The sequence below is a fragment of the Neomonachus schauinslandi genome, chromosome 5 (assembly GCF_002201575.2).
Source record: "Neomonachus schauinslandi chromosome 5, ASM220157v2, whole genome shotgun sequence".
Taxonomy (NCBI): domain Eukaryota; kingdom Metazoa; phylum Chordata; class Mammalia; order Carnivora; family Phocidae; genus Neomonachus; species Neomonachus schauinslandi.
In genome coordinates, this window is record NC_058407.1 from 51,898,196 (window position 1) to 51,913,110 (window position 14,915).

Here is a 14,915-nt window from a genome sequence, read left to right on the forward strand (position 1 = left end):
GATGAAGAGTGTATATAATAAATCGAAAACAATCATCATCCTTTAAGGGAGGAGGAGCTTAAAACGATTCCTTTAGGGCACCTGGGTGGCTCAGTTGGTTAAGCGACTGCCTTCGGCTCAGGTCATGATCCTGGAGTCCCGGGATCAAGTCCCGCATCGGGCTCCCTGCTCAGCAGGGAGTCTGCTTCTCCCTCTGACCCTCCCCCCTCTCATGTGCTCTCTCTCTCTCATTCTCTCTCTCAAATAAATAAATAAAATCTTTAAAAAAAAAAAAAGATTCCTTTAAATCCAGAACAAGAAAAGAATGCCAAAGTCACCACTTTTATTAACTTTGTACTCAATATTCTGCCTAGGGCAAAACTACAAGAAAAATAAATTAAAGCCTTAAAGTCTGGAAAGGGGGAAATAAAATAGTCTTGATTTGCAAGTAATTTTTTTACAAAAAAATAAATAGATATAATAATAGACCAGCAAAAGTGGTTGGATATAAGACTAATATGCTAATGTAAACTGCATTTCTATTTAACAGAAAACAATTAAAACACAATTTTAGAAGAGATCTTATGACTATTAGTAATAAGAATTATAATATATCATGAAATAAATCTAACAAAAACAGAAAATATAAAACTTTACAGTAAGGTAGTTTATTTTATTTCAAAGATTTTATTTATTTATTTTAGAGAGAAAGAACATGCAAGTAGGGGGAGGGGAAGAAGAGAGAGAATCTCAAGCAGACTCCATGCTCAGCATGGAGCCCAACATGGGGCTCTATCTCACAACCCCAAGATCATGACCTAAGCAGAAATCAAGAGTTGGACACTTAACCGACTGAGCTACCCAGGTGCCCCTACATTAATATATTTTATTTTTTTAATTTTTAAAAAGATTTTGAGAGAGCATGAGCACAAGAAGGGGGGAAGGGCAGAGAGAGAAGGATAATCAGGCTCCCCACCAAGCAGGATCCTGGGATCACAACCTGAGTTGAAGGCAGACACTTAACCAACTGAGCCACCCAGGCATCCCTTCAGTAAGATATTTTTAAAAAGAACTAAGTAAATGGAGAAATATTCATATTCATGGCTAGGAAGAATTAATATTATATAGACGTTAACTCTCTTCCAGTTGAGTTATGATGTCACACAGTTTCAATCAAAATGCCAGTGCGTTTCCTGGGGAAGGAAAACTGATTCTAAAATGTATTTAGAGGGACACCTGGGTGACTCTGTCTAGTCTGTTCAGCGTCTGACTCTTGGTTTCAGCTCAGGTCATGTTCCCTGGGTCCTGGGACTGAGCCCTGCATTAGACGCCATGCTCGGCAGGGAGTCTGCTTGAGGATTCTCTCCCTCTCCCTCTGCCCCTTCCCTTGTACATGCACTCGCTCTCTCTTGCTCTCTCTCCAAAATAAATAAATTAATCTTTAAAATGTATTTGGAAAAGAAACGACTAAGATCACCAAGATAATTCTGGAAAAATAAGGAAGGAGGATTTGGCCTACTAGATATAAAGACTCATTATAAAGCGATAGTAATTAAAAGAATGTAATACTGGTGCAAGAAACTACAAATTAACCAGTGAAACACAATAGTATACAGAGATAAACTCATGTACGTATGAAACTATGATCAAGACATAAGGAGCTGGTCAGTCACTTTTTAAAAGAAGGGACTAGGAGGCACCTGGCTGGCTCAATTCAGTACAGCATGCAACACTTGATCTCAGAGCCATGAGTTCAAGCCCCACACTGGGCTTAGGGCTTACTTTAAAAAAATACAGTGAGGAACTATTCAGCAAATGAAGCTAAAAAAAATTTTTTTTGGTCATCCATATGAAAAGAACTAAAAATATAATCCCTAGCTCACAGTATGAAAAATAAACTTCAGATGAATTGAAAGCCTATATGTCAAAAGCAAATTTTTAAAACATTTACAAAAGGATATAGACAAATATCCTTCTGACCTCAGAGTAGGGAAAGATTGCTTCAACACCAAACATAAGTTAATAATTGATACATCTGAAAAAATTAAACCTCTGTTTATCAAGAGATAGCTTTTATAATTTTGAAAGTACAAGCTACAAACAGGGAAAAGATATTTGCAACAGATATAACTGACAAGAGATTAACAATGAGAACACACTAAAAAGAAAACTCACAAATCAGTAAGACAAACTAGCAGATAAATGGGCAAAGAGATGAATAAGTATTTTAGTGACAAAAAACACATAGCCAGTAAACACATGAAAAGATGCTCTATCTTATTAGCAATCAAAGACATACAAATTAAAACAAAATACAATTTCACCCCAATAGACGGTCTCTCCAAAAAAGCCTGTCTTTATGCTAACTGCTGGTTGTCCACCAAAATCTTCCACTCCTTCTGCCGTGGTCATAGAGTTGTAGCCGGAAACCGGGCTGTCCAGGTAGACTATGTTTGCCAGACTCCCTTGCAGCAGATGTGGCCATGTGACTATATTCTCACCAGTTAAATGAATGAAAATTGTCTCGTATATGTCTGGCCTGGGTTTTGAAACACTGAGGCGGGTGCTCCTCAAGACTCATTTTCCTTCCCCCAAGCTAGAACATGGATATACTTAAGACCCAGTTTCAATCAGGCAGTTCCCCAGGTGATGGCAGAGCAACAAGATGAAGAAGACTCAAACAACTTATCGAGGCAAAACAATCCTGCTGGCCTGGATGGCATACCTTCAGAATGTTGTATGAGAGAAAAAGGAAAAAAAGGGGGAAATAAGGAAACAAGGGAAGGAAAGAAAAAAGGAGAAATCTCTATTTTTACATTATTGTGAGATTCCTGGATTAAACCAGGAAACTTACCAAGGTATCCTGTGGTCCAAAACCACAAGAAGTAAAACATATACTAAGAAGGAAAAATAACCAGAAATTCCTCCCATTATGCATTATAGCCTGCAATGTACACGGAGAGCTCAGTCTACTCATGTGAAGCAGCCCCAGCAGTAACCAGCACAGCATGGACACTCATTAACTGTTAGCTTTAGTTGTGACTGTTTTTCATTACTACTATTTCAATGTCCTTTTATAGTCTTTTTTTTTTCAATTATTGTAAAATATTTCGCCATACCAAAATGTTCTTCAAAAAGTATTGGTAATGACTGGATAACATTCCACGTGTATAAGTTAGTTAACCACCCCCAGTGGAATTTAGTTAACCATTCCCCACTGCTGGACATTTAGACTGGTTTTAACTTTACGACATTCTAAAGAAGTTACATGCTATTTGAATTAAATTTAATTTTGTGGTAATACTTTATTGGACACCCTACATAATTTTGAATGATCACCATGTTAACTTATACTGTAAAGGAACGACAATCCAAATGATTGCTCTACTCATTCAATAAATGTTCAATAAAGCTCTGCACTAAAAGGTATGAAAAATACACAAACAATACATTTTATAATCAAAGTACTTTCAGTACACCTGGGTGGCTCAGTTGGTTGGGCGTCCAGCTCCTGGTTTCAGCTGGGGTCGTGATCTTGGGGTCGTGGGATCGAGCCCTGTGTGGAGTCCACACTGTGGGTGTGGAGCCTGCTTGGAATTCTCTTTCTCTCTCTCTCTCTCCCCCTCTCCCTCCTCTCCCCCTGCTCGAGCACTTGAGCGCTCTCTAAAATAAATAAATCTTTTTTTTAAAAGTACTTTCTGTTATATGTCAATTATACTTCAATAAAGCTGGGAAAAAAATCAAAGTATTGTCTCATGAAGCAGAAGCAAATTCACAGTTATAAGTGAATTCTTCATTTCCATATTGATTTAAGAATATATATATTTTTCTCAAGACCATGAAATTAAATCAGTGACTTGATCTGATGTCTTAAGAATCCTTTTTTTTTTTTAAGATTTTTTTTTTAATTTATTTATTTGAGAGAGAGAGAGGGAGAGCATGAGAAGGGGGAGGGTAAGAGGGAGAAGCAGACTCCCTGCTGAGCAGGGAATCCGATGCAGGACTCGATCCCGGGACTCCAGGATCATGACCTGAGCTGAAGGCAGTGGCTTAACCAACTGAGCCACCCAGGCGCCCAAGAATCCTTTAATAAAAGCCACGGACTATACTACAGTTTCCATTTTCCATACATCACTGAACAAAGGCAAAGAAAATTCAAAGCAAAAGTTGTAAGCAAACACATGGCAGCCCAGGCCCAGTAAATATAACGCTTTCAGGCTGTTACCTGTACTTGGATAAAAATAATGACAATATAAAATCCACTTATAAGGAGCTGGGAATCTCTCTGGTTTGCCTATCACATTTCCCTTTGTATTTCCACCATGAAACTTGCTCCACTCCATTCCAAAAGTACATGGGACTTTTATCAGGATGATTAAAGACTCACCCACTTTGGGATCTAGTCAGCTAGCAGACTGGTGATTAGGTATTTGAATTTCAAAAAGCTTATCTCAGTCAGAATGTAACAAGAAGCAGTTGAAATGTAAAGAAAACTAAAATTACACAGATAACAGGGACTGATTTTTACTGTCTATTTATTATGTGCCAAGCCTGTGATAAAGCTTTCCACAAATCACCTCGCTGCAACCTTACAAAGACAAGAAAGTAAGTACTATTATTATCCCCATTTTATAGATGAAGAAATGGACTCTCAGAGATCACACATGTGATCAATGGCAAAAATCTCTACTCTTCAACACCATGTTCTATTTCCTCCCATCTTGAAATACCAACAGGAGCGCAAATATATATGCTGTCAACACACTAAAAAGTAACTGGGGACCAAGAGATAAAAAATACTTTTAAATAACTAAAAATGTCTTCAAATAACTATCCCTAATCCCACTTTCTACCTTCAAAAATTTAAAACAAAAATAGAGTGAAGAGACATACAGCTTATTCCCTTTTCTTTACCTTAATTCTTAATTGTCTGAATTGAAGGGAAAATGAGTAGCATGAATGAAATAAGAAAAGGGTCTGGCCACACTACAAAGCAGACTCTCAAACCAGAACCAGAGTTGAAAATGTGTGGCTCCTAAATTGGTCAACACTTCACAAGAGTAAGCCAAGCAACACAGACTGTTAAAGCTGAGATTTGTCATCCTGTAGTACCTGCCAACCTTCACTATATTTCAGGAGGATGCATTTTGCTCAAAAATTTCTCGCAAACTATTCCTTAATATATTTTGAAGTTCATGAAGCTAACCAGGGTTTCTGGGCAACATAAGAGGGCCTATTGCAGTAGCTCCAATTAGTCTGACCAAAACTTCAAGCAAGCTACATTTGCACATATTCACCATATTTTTTTCTTGATCCTAAGGCAAGTATGTGAAGCCACTGCCTGCACATTGTGGTTTCTTGAAATGATCTTGGTGAAAAAAAAAAACAAAAAACTGAGTTACAGTTAATCAATTTAATTAACTCCTCCTGTTAACAGCAGAGGAGTTGCTGTTCTCTTCTAGGTCCAACTACGATTCCTTCAGTGAATGTAAAGTCTAAACAGTGAGGGGCGCCCGGTGGCTCAGTCGGTTAACGTCTGCCTCCGGCTCAGGTCATGATCTCAGGGTCCTGGGATCGAGTCTTGAGTCGGGCTCCCTGCTCAGTGCAGAGTCTGCTTCTCCTTCTCCCTCTGCCCTCCCCACTGCTCATGCTCTCTCTCTCAAATAAATAAATAAAATCTTAAAAAAAAAAAAGTCTGAACAGTGAAGTGTTCTGTCTCCTGCTCTACTTTGTGAGGAATCTAAAAGTAAATCATTGTTCCTGAAAACAAGTTCTAGCCCCAGGTAGGTTACAGTTAATTGTGTAACTCTATCATGCTTCCTTTGCATCGTGTAAATGAATGGGTTGGACAGGAAATGTTTAAAGTCCCTCCCAGCTATAAAGTTTTAATTCATAATTTAAGTTGTTGCTGTTTTCTATTACAGGTCAGATGAAAGAACATCAGATGTAGATATAGGTTCTGAATTAGTGACGGCAGCACTTTTTCCTGTTGAAACCTACTGCATGACATGGGGTCACATCAAACTGAATTGGCATTTCCTCACGATCCGTCTGCTACCAAAATGTACTATTTGTAGTTCAGGCAGCAGAGTGGTCGAAGAACAACAGATTTTCTTAGCACTTCCTGTACATATGGCATGTAGATGAGTATGAGATTATCCCTGGGAAAATATTGCAAATAATAGCTGTCAATTCCTAGCAACTAACAACATGCATTATTAAAAACAAACACAACCTCTCACTCAGTCCATGGGTTTCACCTCACAAAATGTGTCTTTTGATTCTTTTGGTTCCCATATGGGAACCAGTATTTTTTTATATGTGTGCCATGATACTTTTGCTGCAGAATTCAAAAATTGCATAGAATACTAAAATCCAGATGATCTCCAAACCTTCTGTTAGCCAGTTGTTACAATCTATTCCCCTGCTAAGCTTTTTGCCAGATGCTAACAAGCAACATAGTCAACTGGCTTTTGTTTCATAGGCTTCTCCAGACAAGCTGGCTTCTTAAGAGCCGCCACAAACAAGAGATTAACTTCTCTGGATTCTAAATCTTTGGGAAGTTGACTAACACACATGCAATAGTCTTTCTTCTAGCTAACACACTCCTTTTAAATTACTGCTTGAGGTCCTTTTGTCCCTGATTTAAACCTATCTATTCCTTGACAACTTGTATAATTCATAATTCTATCCCCTCTTACAATTGTGCCCTATACTTTTCTGAACACGGTTTTTTCCATATTCCTTATTGCATTACATTTTAATTTTCTGAGAACTCAAATGATACACAGTGTTTGTGAATTCATTATTAAAAAAAAAAAAGTAGGGGCGCCTGGGTGGCTCAGTCGTTAAGCGTCTGCCTTCGGCTCAGGTCATGATCCCGGGGTCCTGGGATCAAGCCGCACATAGGGCTCCCTGCTCCGCGGGAAGCCTGCTTCTCCCTCTCCCACTCCCCCTGCTTGTGTTCCCTCTCTTGCTGTGTCTCTCTCTGTCAAACAAATAAATAAAATCTTTAAAAAAAAAAAAAAAGTGAAAGCAAAGACGATTTCCCCACAACCGGGTGGCCAAAAGAAAATGCAAAAAGCTTGAAATTTTTACTAAGTGATTAATATGAACTGACACAACATCTTCAATCAGACTCAAAGATCGTTAGAACTGAGAGAACCCAAACTCTTCATCTTTTAAGAAAACCAAAAGCCAGAGAGAAGCTACGTGACTTACTCAACATGATGTATCTAACTAGATGGATTTATAGTTTTACACATAAAATTACACATTGTCACCTATGATGGTTCTTTTCACAGTTGAGAATAATTCCATGAAGTCTGTTCCCAAAACATGTGTGGGAGCCACAGTGGCAAAATCCCATACCTGGAGTCATTCCTTTAGATGAAACCATTATCTCAGAAATTCTGAGATTCGTGCAACTGGTATTACGGAAATGGGAGAGAAAAAGAAAGAACAATACTCCGGAGTATTAAGTTCTAAGTCAGAAGGTTAAAAAAAAAGCACACCTAATCAAAAATGACTCTTGAAATCACCCATACCCTGAAGTCACCCAGAGACTCCAACATATGTGACTTTATTCATTGGGAACAGACCTATGTCTTCTCTTCTGAGTCCAGCACAGCCGGGTTTTCCTTCAGCAATCGAATAGACCACATCTTTTGTTTATCAACAGATGAAATAGTTGGTTGGAATTAAAAGAGGTGGTTGTTCCAAAACCACATACCTTTAAGCAGTGGACTAGCACTCTACTAGGGTAAGGTGCTCACCCTTACAGAGGGACTCAGCAAATGAAACAAAACCAGAGTCCTGGACTTCACATCCTTACTAAGGAACCTACTCTCACTGTGCAGGATGGCTTGGCCTCACGCACTATGTCACTGTCATTTTTCTCCCACTCATTTCTTGATTTTGCTTAGAAGTACAGGTGAACTGGTGCCATTGAGGTGGGCATGATCCAACTCCATTGTATTGCCCTATTCCCATAATTGCATATGGCTATAATGATCTGGGTTAGAAACAGGAGGAGTGGAAATAGATAAAGTCTGGACACAGGTCCTGATGAGAAGGGCAGGCCAGGTTAGGAAAGAGTCTGAAAGCAGCCTGAAGACTGTAGGTATATGTAAATGAGGAAGGATGAAGAGAATGGAGAAGATCACTTTCTATGGGACAGAATTTGTTCCAAAAATAATCCTCACCACGTTCATAATTTTTTCTTGGATTGGATTTGAAAGACACATTTTAAACATTACAACACATCCCATTTTATTGATTTTTTTAACGTAGAGGGCCTTTATCTCAAGCATATCAGTAGTCATATAACAACAGATTTCACGGTCTGAAAGAAATTAATCATGAGATTATTTTTCATATAAGGACTTGATCATGGACCAATGACTTTAGAACAGAAATAACTAAGCCAATACTTGAAAGTGCATTCTGCCGGTCAGCGCTCCAGGCAGCAAGAAAACCAGACTGCCATCCCTCAAAGATCTACCACAAAGAGCCATGTGGAAAACCTGCACAAGGAATGGTGACTAGGAGTTCCCCCTTAGAATGAAAGGTTTTAGGCTGTGTTGCACTCATTAAGAAAGATTCTGCTTAAGAAGTTTACCTGTCACTAAGGAAATAATTACTTCTCTGCTAATATAACTTCCATGTCAATGTAACCAGTCCCTGTAAGTATAAATTATATTAATTACAAGGAGTTAAAAATCATTTCCTGAACAACGGTGAGCTCAAATCCATTACTGGGGTTAGCCTAAAGAAACATGAGTCCCTGGGCTTGCACACTACGTCCGTGGCCTTGATGAGTTGGTCCAAATCCACCCTCTAGGTGATGGAGGGTCCCCCTCCAGGTCCTCTCACAGGACTCCAAGCATTTTCACAACTTGACCGTACAAAAGAACACCCAGGCTGTTCCTGCCTTTCCCAAGGCAAGTAAGGAATGCCTCCCTCAGCAGCCCTTTTGTAAGACTGTATCTGAAAAAACACAGGTGTCTCCATAGCAATTGTTACTAACTTTGCATTGAATATTCCAAATAACAGCATCAATCTCAACACTCCACCCATTGTCTCAATAGGGAAAACCACCCAGGAGAGACCACAGAAAAGGAAAAACAAAAACAAAAACAAAACCCCAACACAACAGAGATATGTGTTCATTAAACACTTCGACAGCAACACAAAATACTTGTGCTAGAGAGAAAACCTATTTTTGAAAACCACAAGGCACATTAAGTAAAAATGCTTAATCAACCTTAATTAGGTTCCTTCCTTAGTTGACAATGTAAATGGATTGAAACTACTACTTAAACATTCAAACCATTTTACATGCAAGTAGCTTCCTGCAAATGATAAAGCAATATTCCCGTGTGAATGTGAAAGATGGCACTGAATTCTGGCCCATTATAAAGGAGGAGTCAGATTCCACTAGTCCCTGCTTGGCTTAACTGCCAAGCTTTTAGGGAGCTGTTTTACAAAAGGCGGACTCACCCTAATAAATTGTGAACAGAGTAAATGTCTAAAATCGTCTGCACTCAATAAAGCTCTAGACCACTTGGTGTCCGGACTCCTTAAAAAAAAAAAGTACATATATATATATATATATACATATATATATGTAGTGACAAAGATATCAGTTAAAAAGAATAATAAGGAGGAGGAAGAGGGTAACTGGGCAGGAACCACTAGCTGCCGCCTGCCTCCCATGTGAGTTGCCCGGCTGAAGGTGGTTAAGTTAAAGCCAGTTCTCTAGTGGAGATGCGCTCTGGCAGTCCGGCAAAGCCACCCGGTTTCCAGCTCCCTGTGGGCTTGATGGGACTAGGACTGGGACGGGGACTGGCTTGTACGAACCCCCGGGTGGCTCAACCAGAGGCTCTGGCTGCCCTCACCGCCTTCTTCCAACGCAGACACCAAGTTAGAAATGCAACTCCTCGAGCACAATGACAAGAAGGCACACAAAAGGAGCAAGGCAGCCGCTCCCATCCTTACCTTTGACTTGACTTTCATACTCGGCTATGATCTCTTTGTCCTTTTTGAATCTGCTCGGAGTGGACATTATCCAGCTGTTCTGGGTTTGCTTTCAGTGGGCAAGTTCTGTTAGGCTGTCACAAACCGGTCTCCTCGGAGAGGCAGAGAGTTGTACTCCCACACACCGGGAACCCAGAGGCAGCACCGACAGGAGGTAAAGGAGGAAGAAGAGGCGGCGGAAAAAAGAAGCGAGCCGAGGACTAGATTAACCCGGGCGCTGGCACCATACTCTCCGGTTCGAGCTGCCGTCGGTGATTCGGCGGGGAGCCGGGCTCGGGGCCGGAGAGGCCCGGCGCGCAGGCAAACTCCGGCGAGCGAGCGGCGGGGGGCGTCTCCCTGCCCACCCCACCCGGAGCCGGCCACTTCCTCTACGGCCGCTGGGCGGACGCGGGGTTCGCGCCGGCGCTCCGCACCATTGTTAGAAACCCGCACCGGGCACACGGGGCAGGGCCGGCAGTGGAGGGCGGGCGCCGCGACCCTCCCTTCCTGTTCCAGCCGCCGGCTCGGGCGCTCGGGGGTCCCACCCGGGCCGGGATGCCGCTGCCGCGGCCGCCGCTTCCCCGTAGGCAAAGGCGGCTGCTAGCGCCCGGGCAGGCGAAAGCAAACGTAATCCTAGAGCGAGTCCCCGCCGCTGGTCGGGAGGGCGGCCGCTGCGCCGTTCGAACGCGTCCTGGGCGCAGCCCCGGCGGAGTTTAGGTCTCGACAGCCGGCGCCGCGAGGGGCCTCTGCCTCCTTGGCCACGGGGCGCCGAAGCTCCCTCTTTCTCCTCGTCCCGCTTTCTGCTGCTGCCCCCAGGAGGCCGCCGCTGCCCTACACACTCGCACGCGCACCGGGAGGAGCCGCGCCCCCGGCGGCCGCAAAGTTGCCGGCGCGCCCACGGCCCGCGGCTCCCGGCGCCCAGAGAGCGAGCTGTGGGCGGCGGCGGCGGCAGCGGCCCGACCGGCCGCGCGGGACTCGGCGAAGAGGAGCAGGGCTCGCGGGAGGGGCGGCGCCGCGGCCCGTGGCCTTCACCCTCGCCCCCGCCACGCTCGGTGAGGAAACGCCGGCTGGTCCGGGAAGATGGATGCCTCTCGCGGCCACCCGCGGCCCCGCCCCGCGCGCCGAGCCCGGGCGGCCGTGGGCAACGCCCCCCACGCCTCCCCCGGCTGTGGCTCGGCTCGGCTCGGCCCTCGGGGCGGACCGCAGCCCCCGCCGCTGGAAAGCCCCTTCCCGACCAGGGCCGTCTTGGGCCGAGGGAGGGGGTCCTGGAGGGGCTTTTTTCAGAATCCATCGGAGAAATCCAGAGTTGCAGCTGGATTTCTTGACGGGTAGGGATGGGAGTCCAAGATGTTGGACCCCAGTAGGAAATCTGGAGGTTCACTGGATTGTGCACGACTCTGCTGTCAAAAAAAAAAAAAAAAAAAATCAAAGGAGGGTGAAGCTCTTCAGTCGAGATGGAGAAAAATACCCATCTTGAACACAGTATTCTCCCCATCCTAGAAGTAGCCCCGGGAGCTGAGGTGGTGGAAAAGGCGTGGTCACCAGCTTTGTGAGAGACGCAAGACGCAAGACTTTGGACCTTTCCTGTCTTCTTTCTAATCACTTCTGACATAGTGTGGGCCTTAGCGATTGGTCAGAGGCGTGTCCAGTATACAAATGTTTCCGCTGCAAGATCTAAACAGAGTAGGGACTTTTAGACCTTGATCATTCATTCACGTATCCAGTGATAAACTTTGACGTTCTTATTGTGGGCCAAACACCAAGCTAAGAGCTAGGGACTTGGGGATCAGGTCCCTGGTCCCTACCTTAAAGGATCTCAAGGTTTATTGTATAAATAAGTAAATAAAGTACAATAATGCTGTAAGAGAAATACTCGGGACTAGAGAAGTGGTATTTAAACTGGATTTGAAGGATGACTAGTAAGCAGTTTGCCACCTCAGAGAGTTCCGGAAGGGGTTGGGTTCTAGGGGGAAAAAAGGAACATCATCCTTTGGGGCAACTGGAAATACAGTTACAAGATGTCCTCCACTAAAATACCAGATCTCTCATAGGAGGTGAAAAACATTTTGAAAGTTTAAATATATATTTATGTTTCAGCTGATAGTGTGTGCACATTGTTTTTAATTGTACAGCTTTTAAACTTTAATTAAAAAAATTTTTTTAAGGGGTGCCTGGCTGGCTCAGTCAGTGGGGCATGCAACTCTTGATCTCAGGGTTGGTTGTAGGTTCAAGCCCCAAGTTGGGTGTAGAGATTACTTTAAAAAAAAATCTTTTAAAAAGTTAATTTTTGGGGGGGCGCCTGGGTGGCTCAGTCGTTGAGCGTCTGCCTTCTGCTCAGGTCATGATCCCGGGGTCCTGGGATCGAGCCAAGCATCGGGCTCCCTGCTCAGCGGGAAGCCTGCTTCTCCCTCTCCCACTCCCCCTGCTTGTGTTCCCTCTCTCGCTGTGTCTCTGTCAAATAAATAAAATCTTAAAAAAAAAAAGTTAATTTTTTTTTCCATTTTGCCAAACAAGAGGTTAACTATGGAACTCCTGACTGCCCTAATTTCATGTGGAACTGTCTTATGTAAGAGTGTTCAGTGAAGAACCAGAATATCTAAAGCAGAGAGGCTCTGAAGGAAGGTCAGGGCCAACTGGGAGAGGCCTCCTGTATAGAGCTCTTGGACACAGTTCTGCAGACAATGGGGAACTTTTTAAGTAGAGAAGTGTCATGATTACATATATGCCTTATAAAGATAACTGTTGGCAGTGTGGAGGGCTGGGTTGGGCATGGGGAGAGAGAGAGATCAGAGATAAGCAGCTTACTTTGGTGATGATTGCAGTCAAATATAAATGTGATTCATATCATCCATCCATGGTGCTACTGGGATTTTATATTTGCACTTGGCAAGTACAACTTGGCAGCAGAAAGTGCAGCCCCTAGAAATGAATTGTTGGCTGAAGCTAACCCTGAACTACTGTGGTAGGCACAAGCCCCAAAGACAGAGTGTCTAGAAGTGAATCCTAGCTCTGCAATTTCCTGATTGAGCTGATAAAAATTACAGCACTTCAGTTCCCTCATCTGTACAATGGGTTAATGCCTAGCTCCTGGGGATGTGATAAGCGCTTACTGAGATAGTCCTTTAAAGAGCTTATAGGTCGGACCATTGTCCATACCCAGAGAATGTTAGTTATCTTTGTGATTATTATCTCAGTCTTAATCTTCTTTGAAAGAACGCTATTTACAAATCAGAGACGGGGGCGGGGCGCTTGGCTGGCTCAATCAGAAGAGCCTGTAACTCTTGATATCCGGGAGGTGAGTTCAAGCCCCATGTTAAGTGTAGCAGATTACTTAAATCATTAAAACTTTTTTTAAAGATAAAAAAATAAAAATCAGAGACTGTATCTTAAACATCTTTGATTTCATCATGTCCAATAAACCATCAATAAATGTTTTTGAATGTTAATGTCTTAATATCAGTAAATCGCCATCTTACTGTTGTTGGAACTGGGTCCCATCCACTAAACAAAGCATTTTGTGTACATTCTTACAAGAACACTACAAAGGTGGATCCCATTGTCCTCATTTTACAGATGAGAAACTAGAAAGCCCAGTAAATGTGTAAAGACCTGGCTGGGCCAGCATTCCAGCCCATATCAGCTTGCCTCCAAAGTGCGTTTTCCCAATTTTCTACTCTGCTTCCTGTGAATTTATGGTTCTTTAAACTTGTGAGGCAGGTTCACGTACAGCGAAATGTGTATGACGGGTTCCTGGTTTTCCCTCCATGGATCTCTTCTGATCCAGCCATGCAGCGTGATTAACAAATCAATTGTTCTTTTCATAGTTTTCTCTTTTTCAGGTTCTCCTTCTCTCTCCCATATTTAGGAGCCCACTTTGCTTCACAAAGCTGGATATGGAGAATGCCTGTGACTTAAAATCCAGAAAGCCAGGGTGAGGCAAGTTTGGGAGACAGGCAACAGTGATTCTAATTCTGTACCTTTGCTCCACCTTGTGGTGGCTGTTTTCTTAGCTGTACAGAAGGGATGGCCCCCTAAAGCTCCCACCTCCCCAGCCACACTCCTACTCCATGGGGCCCATGATGAGAAGTTTAGAGTGCCTGATAGTAGGATCCCTACTACATATTCATCCACCCTGCTATCTAGTATTTGCCTTTCAGAACCACTCCAAATTTCCAGAAGTACTAGTTAATCTACCATGTGACCATATATCCTGGGAGTAGTTAGGAATATACCCACGGGTCTCTGCAGCAACAAAATAAGCCACGCACCTTGCTACAGTACCACTTTGGCCCAATCCTAAATACCTGAAATCATTTTTAAAAGTTAAGTACAAACACATTAAGGAGTCAATGCAAATTCACACAATTCTTTTAAATACAGTTTCAGTGTCTCAAAGTAGTTTCATGTCTGAAGTAGGACATTCGGCTACTCCCCTGCCTGTAAGGGATACCTTCTCCTCTGTCTGTTGGGATGGAAAAGTGGGTGAAGCCCCGCCAATAGCCTCGGTTTTATTCTTGGATCCAGGCAGAGCAACAGAACAGCAACTGTTGTGCGTGCATATCTTATGTTGTCTTGACTCGGTGACCCCTTGGCTTCTCAAATTGCTTGCAGTAGTGCTTTCACTGAATTGCATTTTGGTATCATGTCCTGGGGCAGTGTTTTATAAAGTATGATCTTACCACTGATCACCTTCATCAGGATCACCTGGGGAGTCTCTTTAGATTTCAAACATTCGGCACTTAAAGCCACATTTCTCCACTTTAATATGCATAGAAATCACCTGAGAATCTCGTTAAACTAAGGTCCTGATGCCTTCAGGAGTGAGGCTTGAGATCATGCATTTCTAATAAGCCCCTAGACCATGCCAATAATGCTGTCATAAAGACCACACACTCCTAGGGTCCAAATTTTGGGTGAGG

General features: G+C 43.1%; 1 protein-coding gene across 2 annotated transcripts in view; it reads right to left on the minus strand.

Moving 5' to 3' along the window:
- SRGAP1 (SLIT-ROBO Rho GTPase activating protein 1) overlaps positions 1 to 10,045 on the minus strand; it is a 264,777-nt gene extending 254,732 nt beyond the window's left edge. For both annotated transcript variants that reach the window (XM_021678635.1, XM_021678634.1), the window contains exon 1: positions 9,979 to 10,045. In XM_021678635.1, coding sequence (XP_021534310.1) covers positions 9,979 to 10,045 — 67 coding nt within the window. The remainder of the gene's footprint in view (positions 1 to 9,978) is intronic.
- Positions 10,046 to 14,915: the final 4,870 nt, after the last annotated feature.